Here is a 19,403-nt window from a genome sequence, read left to right on the forward strand (position 1 = left end):
CAGCAACACAAGTAGCATAAAAATTGAACACACCGCCATGCAATCTCCATAGACAAACATTGTCAGTAGAATGGCCTTACTGAAGAGCTCAGTGACTTTCAAAGTGGCACCATCATAGGATGCAAGTCATTTTGTTAAATGTCTGCCCTGCTAGAGCTGCCCCGTTCAACTGTAAGTGCTGTTATTGTGAAGTGAAAACGTCTAGGAGCAACAACGACTCAGCCGCGAAGTGGTAGGCCACACAAGCTCACAGAACAGGACTGCTGAGTGCTGAAGCGCGTAAAAATGGTCGGCCCTCGGTTGCAACACTCACTACCGAGTTCCAAACTGCCTCTGGAAGCAACGTCAGCACAAGAACTGTTCGTCGGGAGCTTCATGGAATGGGTTTCCATGGCCGAGTAGCCGCACACAAGCTTAAGATCACCATGTGCAATGCTAAGCATTGGCTGGAGTGGTGCAAAGCTCGCTGCCATTGAACTCTGGAGCAGTGGAAAAGTGTTCTCTGGAGTGATGAATCACACTTCACCATCTGGCATTCTGACGGACACATTTGTTTAGCGGTTGCCAGAGGAACGCTACATTCCCGAATGCATAGTGCCAACTGTAAAGTTTGGTGGAGGAGGAATAATGGTCTGGGGCTATTTTTCATGGTTACGGCTTGGACCCTTAGTTCCAGTGAAGGGAAATCTTAACGCTACAGCATACAATGACATTCTAGACGATTCTGTGCTTCCAACTTTGTGGCTAAAGTTTGGGGAAGGCCCTTTCCTGTTTCAGCATGACAAAGCCCCCGTGCACAAAGCGAGGTCCATTCAGAAATGGTTTGTATAGATCGATGTGGAAAAACATGACTGACCTGCACAGAGCCCTGACCTCAACCCCATCGAACACCTTTGGGATGAAATGTAACGCTGACTCCGAGCCAGGCCTAATCGCCCAACATCAGTGCCGACCTCACTAACGCTTGTGGCTGAATGGAAGCAAGTCCCAGCAGCAATGTTCCAACATCTAGTGGAAAGCCTTCCCAGAAGAGTGGAGGTTGTTATAGCAGAAAAGGGGGGGAACCAACTCAATATTCATGCCCCTGATTTTGGAATGAGATGTTCGACAAGCAGGTGTTTACATAGTTTTGGTAATGTAGTGTACAGGACAGGACAGGAGTCAGGACAGGGGCCCATTGATTTACACAGCAGGCTTTAGCCACTGAGCCCGATGGAGATGGAAGTGAGATGGAGAGTAGGTGAGGTGGAGAGTTATTGCAGGAGAGAAAGAGTGAGTGAGTGAAAGTGGGAGTGAGAAAGTTGCTGCTCTCAGCAAATCACAGTTCCCCTCTGTGGTTCCCCTAACAATAGACAGATGTGTCCATCCAGCAAACATCTACAACAACACAGGACACAACACTGCACTTCCTGTTATAGGACACACATCGTATCCCAGACATAGGGGCACTGATGAATAGGCACCGTGTTCCGTCCCATTCTGTCTGTAGTTTCACAACAGATCAATACCAGAGGTGAACTGAGGCCCTTTGCCACTGAGTGGAAGACAAGAGCATGAATTATTCAGAAGGCTGCTGGGAATTAAGGAAGAACCAGTTCAAGTTGAGGTCAAACATTACTTCACTCTGTGATCTATTCTAACTTAGCCTGACTGACTGACGGTGTCATCGTTCCAAGGAGTTAGGGAGAGCTCACACCACACTGTCATAACACGACAAGCTAGGCAACATAAGCACTTAGGCCAGAGACAAATTGGACAGTGTGCACGTCATGTCACGCCAAGCATCAGTAGGTCTCATTTTAAGGACCACTAATACACTCTGACAGTGTTTCTCTCTGCAAAATGCGACTGACCACAGCGGGCAGAAACTATCTGAATCCCTTCCTTCCCTCACACTGTGAAGGCCGCTGAAGCAGGGAGATTCTCGCTCTGCCTCGCCCTCTCTCTCCAGGAACCAGTCCCATGAGTTAATAATATGACTATATTTAGTCATTCTCTCCCAGCAACACCAGCTCTGGTCCTTGGAACCCACTGCCCCTTACCTTCAGCAACACTACCAGGAAAATGGATTCAAACTGACAAATAAACCGTGACTTTTATTGTATTTTATTGTCACATACATCGGATAGGTGAGATACTGTGTTTAATCGTTGTCCATCATAGGCCAGGTAGTATATTTCAAAAATCAACACTACTAGGCTTGTACAAATAAAAACCCATAAATCTGAGTTATATGTATCAGCCTTTTTACAGACTGACTGCCAGACTTTGGTATTTTCCCACAATATCAACCCAGGCAGGGAGGGAGTTGATGACATGAGCCGAGTTGCCAGAGAGTCTCTCGTCTGTCTGCACAGTTAGAACCCTGTAAAACACAGACAGTAAAAAGGCTTTGTAATAACAGCGTGCGTCGTAAAGGAAGCACCTAACACCAGTAGCAGAGCGGCCTGTAGAATACGCATTCTTCCAGTGAAAGAGAGAATACATAACATACCATGCTATGACAACACCGCATACCCACGTCTCCTAACGCTGTGAAGCACAGCGAGAGGGAGAGCTTCAGCTCCACTAATAAGAGCCCCCTCTCGTCTTCTCAGAGACGTGCAGCCAGTGTGTGTGTGTGTGTGTGTGTGTGTTCGTGCGCTTGTGTGTGTCAAGTCTTAAGGTTGCGCTGCTGGAAAAGAGCATGGCTGTCTAGGCTGAGGACGGATGGGAGCAGCCAGCCACTTACACACACAGTCTAAGAAACACAGCCTGTAAACGTGAGGAATGAGCCCTGGCGTGGGTGTGTGAGTGTGTGTGTGTGCATGCGTGTGACAGAGAGAGATGGAAAGGGAGATGGTGAAAGAGCCCAGAAAGATTCATGTGAGATAGGCCAAGTCACAGAGAGAAAGATGAGCGAGGGGGGGGGGGGGGGTCAAGGACTATAAAGATGAAGGCAGAGATAAAACACAAAGAGTGAGTCTGAAGCAGAGTAAGATGCCTACTCATTGTGGGAGCTGGAGCAGGATAAGAGCTATCAGATCTGCTTTAATGTGTCTGCATGTCATCCAGCCACTGCATGACTGGAGTATTGGGCAACAGTGGGAACCAGAGCGAGAGCGGGAATGAGGGAGAGGTGGAAGGAGTGGAGGGAATAAGGGAGTGAGAGAGAGAAAGAACCTGACAGTCAGAGTATGCTATCCACATGACATTTAACTCTCTCTCCTCACTATGGGAAAAGCAAGTGACCTTTCTCTCAGTGGGTTAAATCTGGCATTTCTGACAAAGGACCTCTAGCCAGTATTCTAGCCAGGTTAATGTATGGGCAGCATTAATCAGGACCGGAGATTTCATAAACTTGAGGGGTGCTCAGTCTGTGCTTGGAAGGGTAGTGAGCCCTAACATGGTCCTAAAATCACCATTGTGGGATAGCTGGATTCAGAGGTTTATATTAAGAACAGATAAATAGAAAAATCTGTCAAAGTAGACAGCAGCTAATCACTGCTTGGCTCACCACTACAGATACACCCTTGGATCTGGGCAAGAGGCAGTTTTTGTGTGGATGCTGCCAATGACAGACATGGGCATGGTAGGTGATCCTGGGATGAACTACAGAGCTGATAGAGGACTGTGCTGTAGGATCATGGGAAATGGGAGATGCAGTTTTGAAGATGTGATGGGCTCACAAGTTCCCACAGCCTTCAGTTTGTTTATTCTCGAAAAACAATCATTTTATAATTTGCCCAAATGAGGAGTGTTGTTGTTCAAAGCCGGTGCATCTTTCCCCCGATCCTGAATAGTCTCCCAGTCCCTGCTGCTGAAAAACATATCCACAGCATGATGCTGCCACCAACCTGCTTCACCGTAGGGATGGTGGCATTCAGGCCAAAGCGTTCAATCTTGGTTTCATCAGACCAGAGAATCTAGTTTTTCATGGTCAGAGTTTCTAGGTGCCGTTTGGCAAACTCCAAGCGGGCTATCATGTGCCTTTTACTGAGTGGCGGCTTCTGGCCTGCAGAGAGCCCTAACCTCAACACTCTACCATAAAGGCCTGATTAGTGGAGTGCTGCAGAGATGGTTGTCCTTCTGGAAGGTTCTCCCAACTCCACAGAGGAAACGCTGGAGCTCTGTCAGAGTGACCTTCAGGTGGTTACCTCCCTGACCATGGCCCTTCTCCCCCTATTGCTCAGTTTGGCCGTCTTGGTGGTTCCAAACTTCTCCCATTTAAGAATGATGGAGGCCACTGTGTTCTTGGGGACCTTCAATGCTGCAGACATTTTTTGGTACACTTCCCCAGACCTGTGCCTTGACACAATAATATCTCGGAGCTCTACGGATAATTCCTTCAGCCTCACGGCTGGGTTGTTGCTCTGACATGCACTGTCAACTGTGGGACCTTATATAGACAGGTGTGTGCCTTTCCAATCAATTGAATTCTACAGTTAATCAAGCTGTAAACATCAAGGATGACCAATGGAAACAGGATGCACCTGAGCTCAATTTCGAGTCTCACAGAGAAGAGTCTGAACATCATGTAAATAAGGTATTTGTTTTTTATTTGTAATACATTTGCAACAAAAAAAATGTAAACCTGTTGTCGCTTTTTTATTATGGGGTATTGTTTGTAGATTGATGAGGAAAACATGTATTTAATCGATTTTAGAATAAGGCTGTAACATAACAAAATGTGGAAAAAGTCAAAGGGTCTAAATCGTTTCCGGATGCACTGTATGTGACCTGCCAAGGGCAAAATGGAACACAGCTACCCCTGAGGGAGAGGCATCAGTCAGACAACAAGACCACTGGTCTTGGCCTAGCAGGTGGAGGTCAATGTGAGAGAAAGGGGTGGATGTACAGAGGAGGGAACATGAAAGAAGGAGGGAGGGAGGAAAATGAGGAGGGCGTGTGAGACGTGTGGGAGGGAGTGTGTGAGAGGGAGGATTAAGAAGAAGAGGGAGAAAGAGGAAATGTGACAAAGAGCGAATAGAGAGAGGTCTCCTTACCGATCTGTCTCTCCAGGTCAGCAGCTTCATCAGGCGTTGCTCGGGGCAGGACCCCTGGGTCACTGAAGCTGGTCCTGAAGAGAGTCCCCAGCACAAAGACAAACAGCACCCCCCCTATCACTGGGATGGCTGGGGTGATCTGCATCGACAGGAACGGACAGCTAGGGTAGAACACGAGAGAGAAAGGGCCAGAGTCAGACTCATACAGAGCTTCAGTATACTGTAGTATTCAGAGCAGGCTGCACCAAGCCAAACACATGACCATCACTAGAAACAGCGGCGTATGTTCGCAGGACAGGAAAAAGTGTTGGGTCGGAAGTGGGTAGAATTATCCTCCACACCAAGCTCAATTTCAAAGCAGAGCGTAGATATTAGATACAGAGACTCATCACCTCTTATCTAAAAACGTTATTTTTCATCTTATAGCCTAACTAGACGATTGGCTATAAAAGGCCTGGGGAAAGTTGTGTAATTTAAATAAAACCAGAGAGGAAGAGGTAAACTTGAGGCTACTCTGGGGAATTTGCATGCAAGACAGCATAACCAGACATATGCGCACCACAGTTTTTTTTTTTAAAGCCTGACACCTCTCTCCCCCTAGTGCTGGCTCGCCTCGGGCGTATTCATTACTCCGATTACGTTGCAAAACATTTGTTAAAGACGGAAGCAAACGGAACGAAGCATCTGAATTTGTCCAATAGCTCAACTTGACTCATCACGCTCTATCCACTATTTGAGCGGGCCGGGTGCCTGCAGGCTGACCCCGGTCACCAGTTGAACGGTGTTTCCTCCTACAGCATTGGTGCGGCTTTTCTGGGTTAAGCTGGCTGGTGTTAAGGAGCGCGGTTAGGCGTGTCATGTTTCGGAGGACGCATGACTCCACCTTCGCTTCTCCCGAGCCCGTTGGGGAGGTGCAGCAACGAGACAAGATCGAAATTGGGGAGACAAATGGGGGTAAAATATAAAAAGAAAGTACTGAAAGGCAAAGGAGAGCAAGTCTTGTATGACAATACTTTGACAAGTACATTTTTTGTATTATTATTTGGAATCAGGGAGTCAAACTGAGACCAAGGTCTCTTTTACAGATGAGCCCTGAATTACAGAAATGACAGAAAATGCACACATCAAAATATAAATACCAAATGCAAGCAGAAAGTAAAGGAAAACACTGTCATAAATCAAAGACATTCATCAGTAATAAGGTCCGCAATCAGTTTTCTGAATTGCCATAAAGGCAATGCTTGGGATGAGTTGGACCGTAGAGTGAAGGACAAACAAGCCAACAAGTGCTCAGTATATGTGGGATCTCCTTCAAGACTGTTTGAAAAGTATTCCAGGTGAAACTTGAGAGAAATGCCAAGAGTGTGCAGAGCTGTCATAGAAAATAGTACAAATAAAGAAAAACCCTTGAATGAGTAGGTGTACAAACTTTTGACTGGTACTGTATATACAGTGCACTCAGAAAATATTCAGACCCCTTAACTTTTTCCACATTTTGTTACGTTACAGCCTTAGTCTAAAATGTATTCAATTATTTTTCCCCCCTCATAAATCTCCATACAATACCCCATAATGACAAGGCAAAATAGGTTTTTACAAATGTTTACAAAAAAAAACTATTACTATAAAAACTATTGTTTCTCATGGTCTGAGTTCTTTTGGCAAACTCCAGGCTGGCTGTCATGTGCCTTTTACTGGGGAGTGGTTGCCATAAAGGCCTGATTGGTGGAGTGCTGCAGAGATGGTTGTCCTTCTGGAAGGTTCTTCCATCTCCACAGTGGAACTCTGGAGCTCTGTCAGAGTGACCATCGGGTTCTTGGTCCAATGCCTTTCTCCTGATTGCTCAGTTTGGCTAGGCGGCCAGCTCTAGGAAGATTCTTGGTGGTTACAAACTTCCCCCATTTAAGATTGATGGAGGCCACTGTGTTCTTGCTGCAGAAATGGTTTGGTACCATTCCACAGATCTGTGCCTTGACACAATCCTGTCTCGGAGCACTACGGACATTTCCTTCAACCTCATTGCATGTCAGAACAAAAACCAAGCCATGTCAACTGTTGGATCTTATATAGACAGGTGTGTGCCTTTCCAAATCAAGTCCAATCAATTACATTTACCACAGGTGGACTGAAGTTGTTTGAAACATCTCAAGGATGATCAATGGAAACAGGATGCACCTGAGCTCAATTTGGAGGCTCATAGCAAAGGGTTTGAATACTTTGGTTTATTAGCAAAATAAAAAAAACGGTTTTTGCTTTGTCATTATGGGCTAGTGTGTGTAGACTGATGAAGGAAAATTGTAACGTAACAAAATGCGGAAAAGGTCAAGGGGTCCGAGTACTTCCCGAATGCACTGTATATACAGTATCAAACACGGGCCATTCTTACTAATCTGCTAGAGAATCAGGGGGATTTTTCCACAAATAGACAAGTGTGGGACACTTTTTGTTATGTCCAGAAAACCCGATTTAACACCATCAGTATATAACACATTGAGTTCTATCTGTCATGTCATTTTGAAAACTGTTGAATGCGGGAAGGTCAATTGAGGAAAGCTTCTGAATTAGCAGTGAGTGAAGGCCTTTGACAGATCAATGAAGGAGTCAGCACAATGTTACCTTTTATCCATAAAGTTAACCACATATTTTATAACCAGGGATGTAGCAGAGATATTGCAATGATCACTTAAGGATGTAAGGAGGAAGGACTTCACCTGATCAGACTTGTAAAAACGGTTAATGAGTCACACACACGTCAACAAATGCCATTCACAAATAACAAATCACTTAACATTGAACTGTGCCCAAATTGTTCCATTCACAACACAGAAGGAGAAGTGATCCTAAACCTCCATTATTGTCCCTCAGAAAGGATGAATTGTTGTGAGGGGGCTAGATGACATGCGATAGGGTCCAGCGAGGCGAGAGGGCTCCATTATTCCATTAGTATGATATTCAACAGCAGGAGGGGGAAATGCCTGCGATGAGAGGACAAGCATTACTGCCGTTCAGAGCACTTAAGCTACTCTCATTCATTGATTGTTGTATGAAAATCAATTCCAAGCAAAAACACACTTGATCATAAAGACCTGGCTAGGGCCTCTAAAAGGCAGTGATAGTGATAGGTTGATGAGAGTGACAAGTGGGAGAGAGGTGACATGCATCCTTTCGCGTATGTGGATTTAGAGATGTGATAAGAGGTGAGAGCAGGCTATCTTTAGTCATGTTTGCCATCTGTTAGTTACCGGCACTATGTGAGAACCAGGAAACATAGCATACTAGGCAAAGATACTGTGAAGCAGGGAGCTGTGGTGGTTGACTATCCAGCAGAGTTATGGCAGAGGCCTGTTACTTCCAAGCGGATATAAGTCATCCTGAATGTATCACCATCACCTCCCTCCAGATGGCAACACCTTGGAAGCCTGGCCATACCCACTGTGCAGAGCCAGTGCCAGGACTGGAGCCAGCACTCCCACCAACCTGGCCACACTATTAATAAGTATGTCATTCTGGGCTTTGGTGCTTAAGTGGAGAATGGGAGTCCAAAGCTGAAGCTCAGTAGCGCTAAGGATCCACCAATGTTCTAACGCTGGCTGGTAAAAATGTAACCATCTCAGGTTTCAGATTTTGTTTCGTCGACTAGCCAAAATGAATGCAGCCAAACCTAAAGGAACCTTGGCCAGGAGGTGAGAGGAGTGTATTGACGGCCAGATTGCGGGTGTGACAGTCTTCCGATCCACGGTCTTTTCCGGTTCTGTGTATCAGGTGTCTGCGTGCCGGGACTGCTGGCCTGCCCCTAAGGTACACCCTGGTCCTTGCCAATCCCATTCCAACGCTCCCATCCCTCGTGGGGCTGCTGCCAGGGTCCATGGGACACTACATTATGAAGGCTTTATTAATACCACAACTGGGCAGCAGTTGCTGCCTGCAAACTATCAATCAACACAGGTCGGGTAAGCTAGAGCAGTAAGAAGATTCTGGGAGGTTGCAAGTGTGAAACTGAAATCAAGAAAAATGTTTTTTTTTACAACCATTTGTATTTTATATTTCTACCTTTGCATATTCGATCTGGTCACTAACATAGGCCTATGGCATTAACACCAAATTCTTGTTTAAAAAAAAAACATCTAATCTGTGCTTCAGAACCAAAAAGTTGCTAATCTGGACTGTTGACCAGTCATCAGCGTTGGTGCGCAAAGGAAACGCACACTCAAAAGTGACCAGAAAGCGCTTGTTAAAAAAAAACACGAATTAAAACATAATAGCCTATACCTACCTACCTAGTGTAAATTATCCATATAAAGTACCATTTAGCAATTGGCTACAGATGCACCTTTGCCACAACAATAGTCTGGCTACCTGATGACTTCATTGATCATTTTCCATATTTCCAATAGGCCTTGTTTGGGTGGGTTATAATTAATATTCCTCAGTGATGGTATTGGCTATATGTCTAAAGATATCATCGCACTACCTTCAACACTTATGGGAAGAAGATGTCATTTATTTGCCAGAATACGTTACAATATTTCTGAGGAAAAAGTCCACAGACAGATCATGCTTTCCATCCAATCCTACAGCCACTGAACAGATTGGTGATTTGTTGTACAGCTATAGGATCGGGTGCAGATCAATCGTAAGGAGAGAGGTTTGCCATAAATGAACATACGCCAAAACTAATATGTGATCAAGAATATGAACTGTTTACCTTGCAAGCTCACCAGAGAGGCGTCAAGCACCAATTACTAGCATAGTCCTACTGGTCTTTTGGTATGTCAACATCGCTTGAAATGTATAATTGACTTATGAAGCTTGCATTTGGAATTTGTTGTAGACAAAATAATGAAAAGGGCTGTCTGTTAGCCTCAGTAAATATACAATAATGTGTAGTTGAACAAGTCATTGCCTGTATAGATTTTTATTTGACTTTACTTCAGACTTAATTTGAATCTTTTGGGGGACTTGCTCTTAGAATGCACGACTTTGGACTTGACTCGAGTCTCGACCCATTCTACTGGGGACTTGACTCGAGTCTCGACCCATTCTACTGGGGACTTGACTCGAGTCTCGACCCATTCTACTGGGGACTTGACTCGAGTCTCGACCCATTCTACTGGGGACTTGACTTGCGACTTGGACCTTGTGAGTTGAAACTAAGGCTGTTAAAGTGACCGTATTACCGCCATGCCGGCGGTCACGAGTCATGACGGCAGTCAAATTCCACATGACCGATTAGTCATGGTAATTAGGCTCCTCTAGGCTCTGATGCAGCAATGATGCTGCTGAAAAAAATGACCCAAATACTTCATCAACATTTTAAGCTAAACGATCAGCCTCATTGTTTAAAAAAAATGTTTAATGCGAGTGGTTGCATTAAGTTGGGATCTATCACATCCCACAACTTTCCCAGAGTATTATTGGAATATTTATTTCTCGAATAGGTCAACTTTTGTACTATGGGGGACAGTATATTGACATAGTCAATCTACTCATCTTATTGGCTGAAGAAAAGTAAACGTGGACAGTTCTAACATCTTCAATATGCACCTCGGAATTCGATAAGAGGTACGCGGGCAGTTGCATCCCCGATGTGTCCGTCTTCATTCACTTGTAGCCTACTTCTTAGCTGAAATGCATGGGAGAGGGAACCGATCACGTGACGGGCATATCCGAGAGAGCTATGTGAATGAGAAGTGCTTTGGAGCACAGCAGCTGGGAGAAAGGAATTATAAGTAGCATATTATATTCATCCCAAGGGCACAATGGCAACTTTGGCCACAAAAGGCATGGATTTTTTAGGGGGCATTACGGCCACACAAGGGGGATGCCGCCGTGAAATTCGAGGACTGATGAGAATATTATCAAGTGCTTGTCAAATTGTGAATGAGAGAATGATGAAGTGTGTGCAGCTTGCAACTTTTTTCAGATCATCATTAGTTCCATCATGCAGCCTTAGAATGTATTAAAAATCAAAATATATGGCCCAACATTTGTATCACAACTCAAGTTACATAAGTAACTCTGAATGAAGCATAGAGGACCAGTTTCTTTGTCAACCGCTCAACACAGAATAGTCGCATGTGCGCACTTCCTTTGAAATCTGAGAAAATATCCTTTCTATTTTATGAAGCCATGTTCAATTGTATTCGTTATACTATAACATAAAAAAATGCCATAGAATTCTAAGCAAATCTTGTCTGCTAAATAAACTAGTGTAGCTCACAGCCATATGGCATAGCACAGGGCCTAACATAAAGAAAATGCAGAGTATGCTATTCTGTTCTTCTGAAATAAACATTTTCTTCATATCATGTTTCTTTAGACCTGTCTAAAATAAATAATGGATTTATCTTTTAAATGTAGATGTCTGCATCAGTAGCTTGTAGCCTATGGGTGGTAGACATAGTTAATTAATGGTCAAATACATTGAGACTGGCAGTTATTTGGTTGACAACTGGCTAACAAAATTTCATGACTGCCACAGCCCTACTTGAGACTTGCTTGTGACTCAAATAATAGTGACTTGTTCCAACCTCTGTCAGCAGGAGTCTACTCTAGACACATACTGATGGGATAACAGCAGGGCTGGCTGGTCTAATATCCTGCAGTTCATGTTCTACCAGAGATGGACTAAATTGAACGTGCTCTGCTGTGTGCCTGGAAAACCTCTGTGTGTCTGAGCACTCTCTCTTCCTCAGCCATGTGTTAGAAGAGCAGGGTAGATCAGGTAGAGCAGGGTAGATCAGAAGGTAGAGCAGGGTAGATCAGAAGGTAGAGCAGGGTAGATCAGAAGGTAGAGCAGGGTAGATCAGAAGTCATTCATAGTCAGTGGGAGAATGTCAATTGCATACACCTCACGACCTCTCTCTTTGCATCCTTCTCAAAACCCTCCCCTCTGATCTTCTCCTCTAATGGGTTTTGAGGAGGAGGCGAGGAGAGAGGGCTTGAGGAGTATGCAATTGAGATTCTCCCACTGACTATGAATGCCACCCTCAGCAGTTTGGAATCAACCAGATTCATCTGGTTTTCAGGGGAAATGGAAAGAGCCTGTGACGAGACTTCCGCTTTTGGACGTTCACAAGGAGACTCTCCATCTTAACAACTCCTCCACATTTACAGGATTGGTTGAAGAGTGCAGAAGAGATCCTCCACCGACAGTAGTTTTGTTTCTCGTCATGACCAGAAACGCCACCACGGTGTTTATTTTACGCCTGCTACGTTGGGTTAATGAATGCAGACAACCCTTCACATAAGGAATCTCTCACCCCAATGAATTAGTACAGACCCAGTGGATCCCGCTCCACCACTGTGTGTCTGAAGAGAGATCATGTTCGTTTTGAACACGGCTGTCCCTGTGGGTAGAGATAACAGGAAGGGAGATTTATTCCAGAGGCTTGCTCCTGCCCGACGGTCTAATCCATTACCAGGCCAAACCCCCCAGAGTCATCCTGGGACTTTACATCTATAGCCCATCACCACCACCATGATCCTGACCCTGCAGTTTAGCAGGCCAGAGTGGAACTAAGGGTCATTCACTCTGACCATAGTAGTCCATCAATAGTGTTTCCATCAATCCAGTGTCGCCTGCTTTCAATGATGCAAACCACCTAACAGGTTGGAATGAAACTACAGTTTGAATGTCTCTCTGCTGTTATCATATGGACGGTAGAGTACCTGTGCTCCCTCTGTGGGAGGGTTAACCCAGGCTAGGATGAGTAGAGTGAGTGTTCCTTTCTGCTCTGGATGCATCCAGGGCTTGTTAAACAGTATAGATCTCTGCACTATCAGAGAGCTAAGGTCCACAGCCCAAATGATCCACCCTGCGAGGCTCTGGGAGGGAAACACAAAAGGGCAGGTTGCTGTTCTTTTGTCATAGTGGAGCTCCGAAAAAGAAGCATAATGTATTGTTTATAAGCGGCTTGTTTGGCTTTATTGCCAGAGGGCAATCAACAAGAGACCAAACAGATTCAGCCCACTTATTCAGTGGCCAACAGACAGCCCATACAAAACACTGACCATACAAAACACTGAAAGACTCCAATCATTTCAACAACTATCGCAAGACACTCCGCTTTTCACATAGCTGAACAGATAAGTGCATCAAACAAACTAAAGTCGATAACGAAGAACTTTAGTTCTCAAGAGCATAAAGAAAAAAACTGAACAGGAAACCAGAGGCTGCTAAGCTTATGCTGTGGGATAGGCTACAATCACCAGTAGTACACCAGTGAGTAAGAAGAGGTGGGACAATTAGCTCACAGATGACCTGAATCTGTGGTTCCCACCGCTCCTATTTCACGTTGCTCTGGAGAGCTCACACACTAATGGAGAGTAATTACGCATTCTGAAACCTAAGCCAAGTGTGTTTAGCCCTGTGAATGCAGGCCAAGTGCAAGGCTTGGTTGCTTCAACTTGCGCACACACGCACACACAACCCCTTGGTAGTTTGAGCAGAAGGCTGGACAAGACTAATCACGGCCTGTTTCGCTCCAGGTAACGTAAAGGGAACCCCACAGGAGCTGCTGTGACATCTCCCTGACATGAAATCCATTCAAGGTGAGCTGGTCTCATCTGTAGGGAATGGACAAGGTTTAACGGTTCAACGCCTTAGAAAGAGACAGGTGCCTGAAAATGTAAGACATGTGAGTTAATGGAATCACGGCGAGGAGTAAAACCAGGTAGGCCTAATTTATTTAAAAGCTCTCCATAGACCAAAGTGTTTTGACACAGAACCCCCCCCTCCCCCATCCAAATGAGGCCAGTCACTCAAGCCGTGCTCTGCGAGTCCGTTTAACCAGAATAAGCAGACTGAAAGTACAAATCTCTAGGAAAACAAAAATCAATGTCCAATGTCGTTAAGGGAGCTCTTTTTATCTACCCATTCAATCTGACTTCCATTCAGTCTGATTGGTCATACATACCACATTGATGAATCCAGCAATTACCAGAGCTAATGAGAAATCGCTAGAGATGTGAAGCGTTTTACAAGGCTCATGTGAGGAAATCTCTCCCACGGCCCATTGCTGAAAGCAAGGTGGGCGTAGCTTTCAGGTAGTACATAGTCTCATCCTAAGACTTTCCTGGGAATTTGAAAGCATTTCTACTCTGCTTTTCATGTCAAAGGTGTTCAAAGTTCTGACCAAAAGGACAGCCAGAGGCTATTTGTCAAGCTTTTACAGACTGTAGGCTATGTTGGCCAAACTACCACAAACAACCAACCTTGGACAGTTTGTTCATTCTTTGACTTTTATTGAATTCCATCCACTTAAAAGGCCAAGTATCATGAAATATAATTAATATGAAAGCATGGTTAAGGGAGGAAGGCGAGCCTGCCTCGGCTCGAGTGCTTAGCATGTCGAGGTAAGAATTGATGCCAAATGCTTGATGAGAAATGTCTCTTCTTTAGCCTAGCCTATACACTGGTTAGGTGTTTTAATCATTTCTGGGTAGATTGATCCAACATGGACTTTTCTGAAAGTAATTTCAGGATCCACTTAGGCCTAGATACGATCAAAATATCAACTTTTCCTAATCTAAGAGGCTGCGTAATGCAATTTGTATGCAAGATTAGTTGCAACAAAAAAACACACCATCTCAAACCATGAACTCTGTCCTGACTATTTAGATTAAATGTATGGACACACCGGTAGTTTGCCGGCCGAGAGTACTTAGCCGGCAGTCATTTGCAAACAAAGTGTAAACCGATTATAGTCCTTTAAAAAGGGGCAGTGCAGTTTAAAATGTGAGTCTCGCGCCTCCCGGGTGGCGCAGTGGTCAAAGGCCCTGTACTGCAGCGCCAGCTGTGCCATCAGAGACTCTGGGTTCGCGCCCAGGCTCTGTCGTAACCGGGAGGTCCGTGGTGCGGCGCACAATTGGCCTAGCGTCGTCCGGTTTAGGGAGGGCTTGGTCGGTAGGGATGTCCTTGTCTCATCGCGCACCAGCGACTCCTGTGGCGGGCAGGGCGCAGTGTGCGCTAACCAAGGTTTCCGGGATCACGGTGTTTCCTCTGACACATTGGTGCGGCTGGCTTCCGGGTTGGATGCGCGCTGTGTTAAGAAGCAGTGGGTTGTGTATTGGAGGACGCATGACTTTCAACCTTAGTCTCTCCCGAGCCTGTACGGGAGTTGTAGCGATGAGACAAGATAGTAGCTACTAAAACAATTGGATACCATGAAATTGGGGAGAAAAAGGAGGTAAAATTCACAAAAATAAATTAATTAATTAAAAATAAATAAAAATAAAATATAGTCTCCTGCTTAAAAAAAAGTATATTTCCACAATGAGTTTCAAATAACACAGAATTTCAGTCTGGTCAGGTAGGATGGAACATTTTGCCCACATCACAATGTGATCTGATTATAATAGACCAATGACTGTTCATCTGGGTAAGGGGTTTGGCTCTAGAACATCCTATCAGCCAATCAGGTCTGTGTATGTAAATATCTTCAAATTTGCTTCCAAAAAGCCCATTTACGCTTTCTCTGGATTGGGATCTGGAGACTCTGTACAGAGTGTGTGATGCAATTGCAGCGCCTCCGGAGGCTTGCGGAGGCTAAATCGAGCTCTGTACCGCATCACTGAGCGCCTCCAAAATGTTGCAACAATGGAGAGGGCTCGTTATAGCTCCACATTGACATGGTTGGTTAATGGTAGGTGGGATGGGAGGTCCTGTATAAACACAAGCTCACTTCCTTGACAACTTCCTTCACAACAGCTCTGCTCCGCGAAGCGCAAGTAATATGAATGCCCTGATATTCTACAGGCCGTATCACAGTAAATGCTGTACGGCCACTGCAGATGACAGATTTAAAGGTTCTGCATGGCCAATGCCCAAAAGGAGGCCTTCTTTTCACACAGTGATTTACACAGTGATTTATTAGACATACAGTGATTATTTAAAAATACAATTATAAAGATGGCATAGGGGGCTTGAAACACACGGCGCAGTCAGCAAGGGAATGAACTGCGAACGAACAGCAGAGCGTAATTCAGTGCAATATATTTTCTCCTTAAATGCTGAGTTTACTGACAGGGATGCACATTGCTTCACTGGCTAACGCATCTAATACATTCTGGCGCTGGGTGACAAGCCAAATATAATGGAGAAACAGTCAGGTGTGTTAAGAGGTGATGAGGTCATGGAGACGGACAGAGGTTCCAAACTGAGGCCATTAAGGAGGGCAGAACATTCTACATCAGGCCTTCACTTTACCCACAGACATGGATCGATGTAGCCATGTCTAGGTTACTGCAGGTCTGTTAAAACCTCTTGAAACTAGGGGGTACTATTTACATTTTTGGAAAAATAACGTCCCAAAGTGAACCGCCTATTTCTCAGGACCAGATGCTAGAATATGCATATAATTGACAGCTTAGGATAGAAAACTCTAAAGTTTCCAACTGTAAAAATATTGTCAGTGAGTATAACAGAACTGATATTGCAGGCAAAACCCTGAGGAAAATCCAATCAGGAAGTGCCCCTTATTTTGAAACCGTTGTGTTCCAATGCACCACTATTGGCCATTGAAAGGGATATCAACCAGATTCCTTTTTCTACCTATTCCCTAAGGTGTCTACAGCATTTTGACGTAGTTTCACATCTTTATGTTGAAGAATGAGCGTAAACGACAACATTGTGTAAGTGGCCAGCTGAGGGCTCTCAGAGTGATTCTTGCGTAAAAGATAGAGGTAGTCATTTTTCCTCTCGCTCCTACTGAAAAACCAATTTTCCCGGTTGATATATTATCGAATGGATATTTGAAAAACACCTTGAGGATTGATTATAAAAAACATTTGCCATGTTTGTCAATATTATGGATATAATTTGGAATTTTTCGGCGTTGTCGTGACCGCTATTTCCGGTGGATTTCTCAACATAACGTGACCAACAAACAGAGGTATTTTGGGTATAAAAATAATCTTTATGGAACAAAAGGAACATTTGCTGTCTAACTGGGAGTCTCGTGAGTGAAAACATCCAAAGATAAACTGTTAATTTGATTGCTTTTCTGATTTTCGTGACCAAGCTTCCTGCGTCTAGCTGGACATAATGCTATGCTAGGCTATCGATAAACTTACAAAAACGCTTGTCTTGCTTTGGCTGTAAAGCAATTTCAAAATCTGAGATGACAGGGTGATTAACAAAAGGCTAAGCTGTGTTTCACTATATTTCACTTGTGATATCATGAATATGAATATTTTCTAGTAATATTTATTTGACCGTTGAGCTATGCTAATTAGTGTAGTTGATGACAATTCTCCTGGATCCGGGATGGGTAGTTCCAAGACACCAATTTAGGGTGTTTTCACGTATAGTCCTCTTTAAAGTGAACTCTGGGGTTAAAAAAATAAAAAATAAATTAAAAAGTGTGGTCTTTGTATTCACATTGCCCTCGCCTTTGAATGAGGACTCAACCCTTTAGCCAGTTCACCTATTTTGTGGACCGAGTCCTCTTTGCTTTCACATTGCTATGTTTAGAAAAAAACCAAGATCTTTTTCCAACATTCACTCTGGGTTTTTACAAAATGCAGGACAAGCCATTTAATCAGAATGTGTTATCAGACAGCTAGATATACCTACTTACATTTTGGAAGTTAATTGATTGCATTGTCATCAGAACACTATATGACCAAAAGTATATGAACACCTGCATGACAAACATCTCATTCCAAAATCATGAGCATTAATATGTAGGTCCCCCCCTTTTCTGCTAAAACAGCCTCCATTGCTGTGGGGATTTGCTTCCATTCAGCCACAAGATCATTAGTGAGGTCGGGCACTGATGCTGGGTGTTTAGGCCTGGCTCGCAATCAGTGTTCCAATTCATCCGAAAGGTGTTTGATGGGGTTGAGCAAAAACTGTCTGAAAAGGGACCAAGTGTGAAATCACCCTTAAAAGGAGTCATAAGACATACATGTTTAATTGTAGCCTGCGTCAGCCTTCGACATATTGAGGGAGGGGGTCATCTTCTCAGTGAGGACACCTAGGCAGAGAGATCTGTAAATATCGCAGGGGGGCTGTTATTTTTGTTGTATTTTCATACAAATGTGGGGTTTGACTGCTGTGGGGGTTGATCACTTGCAGTACCAGACAAACATCAACACCATGAAATAACACACATATGGAATCATGTAGTAGCCAAAAAGTGTTAAATCAATATATATTTTATATTTGAGATTCTTTGCCTTGATGACAGCTTTGCACTCTTGGCATTCTCTCAACCAACTTCATGAGGTTAGTCACCCAGAATGCATTTCAATTAACACATGTGCCTTGTTAATTTAATTTGTGGAATTTCTTTCCTTCTTAATGCATATGAGCCAATCAGTTGTGTTGTGACAAGGTAGGGTTGGAATACAGACGATAGCCCTATTTGGTAAAAGACCAAGTCCATATTATGGCAAGAACAGCTCGAATAAGCAAAGAGATACAACAGTCCATCATTACTTTTAAGACATGAAGGTCAGTCAATGCGGAAAATGTCAAGAACTTTTGAAGTTTCTTAAGAAGTGCAGTCGCAAAAACCATCAAGTGCAATGATGAAACTGGCTCATGAGAACCACCACAGGAAAGGAAGACAGAGTTACCTCTGCTGCAGAGGATAAGTTCATTAGAGTTACCAGCCTCAGAAATTACAGCCCAAATAAATGCTTCAGAGTTCAAGTAAGACCCATCTCAGCAATCAACTGTTCAGAGGAGACTGCGTGAATCAGGCCAACATGATCAAATTGCTGCAAAGAAACCACTACTAAAAGGACACCAATAATAAGAAGAGACTTGCTTGGGCCAAGAAACACGAGCAATGGACATTAGACGGGTGGAAATCTGCCCTTTTTTCCCCCCAACCGCCATGTCATTGTGAGACGCAGAGTAGGTGAAAGGATGATAGCCGCATGTGTGGTTCATTTGTTTTTCAACAAGACAATGACCCAACACACCTCCAGGCTGTCTAAGGACTATTTGACCAAGAAGGAGAGTGATGGAGTGCTGCATCAGATGACCTGGCCTCCACAATCACCCTACTTCAACCCAATTGAAATGGTTTGGGATGAGCAACCAATAAGTGCTCAGTATATGTAAAAGCTCCATCAAAAGCATTCCAGGTGAAGCTGGTTGAGAGAATGCCAAGTGTGTGCAAAGCGGTCATCAAGGCAAAAGGCGGCTACTTAGAAGAACCTCAAATGTTTTGTTTACTACATGATTCCATATGTGCCATTTCATTGTTTTGATACCTTCACTATTATTCTACAATATAGAAAGAATAAACACAGAAAAACCCTTGAAATGAGTGGTCTTGACTCTCAGAGTTGCAGAATTGGGATGGAAAGGCATGTCTTTGGCTTACAGCTAGCTAGCTGTTTGGATTCAAGTAATGCATCCCAGGCTTTATTGTTTAATCTGTTGGTAAGAATTATAAGGAG

The 19,403-nt window shown here is 44.0% G+C and overlaps 1 protein-coding gene across 4 annotated transcripts in view; it reads right to left on the reverse strand.

The window, feature by feature from the left end:
• Positions 1–19,403, reverse strand: part of LOC124046348 (palmitoyltransferase ZDHHC14-like) — a 122,354-nt gene that overhangs the window by 74,216 nt on the left and 28,735 nt on the right. For all 4 annotated transcript variants that reach the window (XM_046366631.1, XM_046366634.1, XM_046366632.1 and 1 more), the window contains exon 3: positions 4,986–5,146. In XM_046366631.1, coding sequence (XP_046222587.1) covers positions 4,986–5,146 — 161 coding nt within the window. The remainder of the gene's footprint in view (positions 1–4,985; positions 5,147–19,403) is intronic.

This window comes from Oncorhynchus gorbuscha, linkage group LG10, assembly GCF_021184085.1.
Source record: "Oncorhynchus gorbuscha isolate QuinsamMale2020 ecotype Even-year linkage group LG10, OgorEven_v1.0, whole genome shotgun sequence".
Classification (NCBI taxonomy): Eukaryota; Metazoa; Chordata; class Actinopteri; order Salmoniformes; family Salmonidae; genus Oncorhynchus; species Oncorhynchus gorbuscha.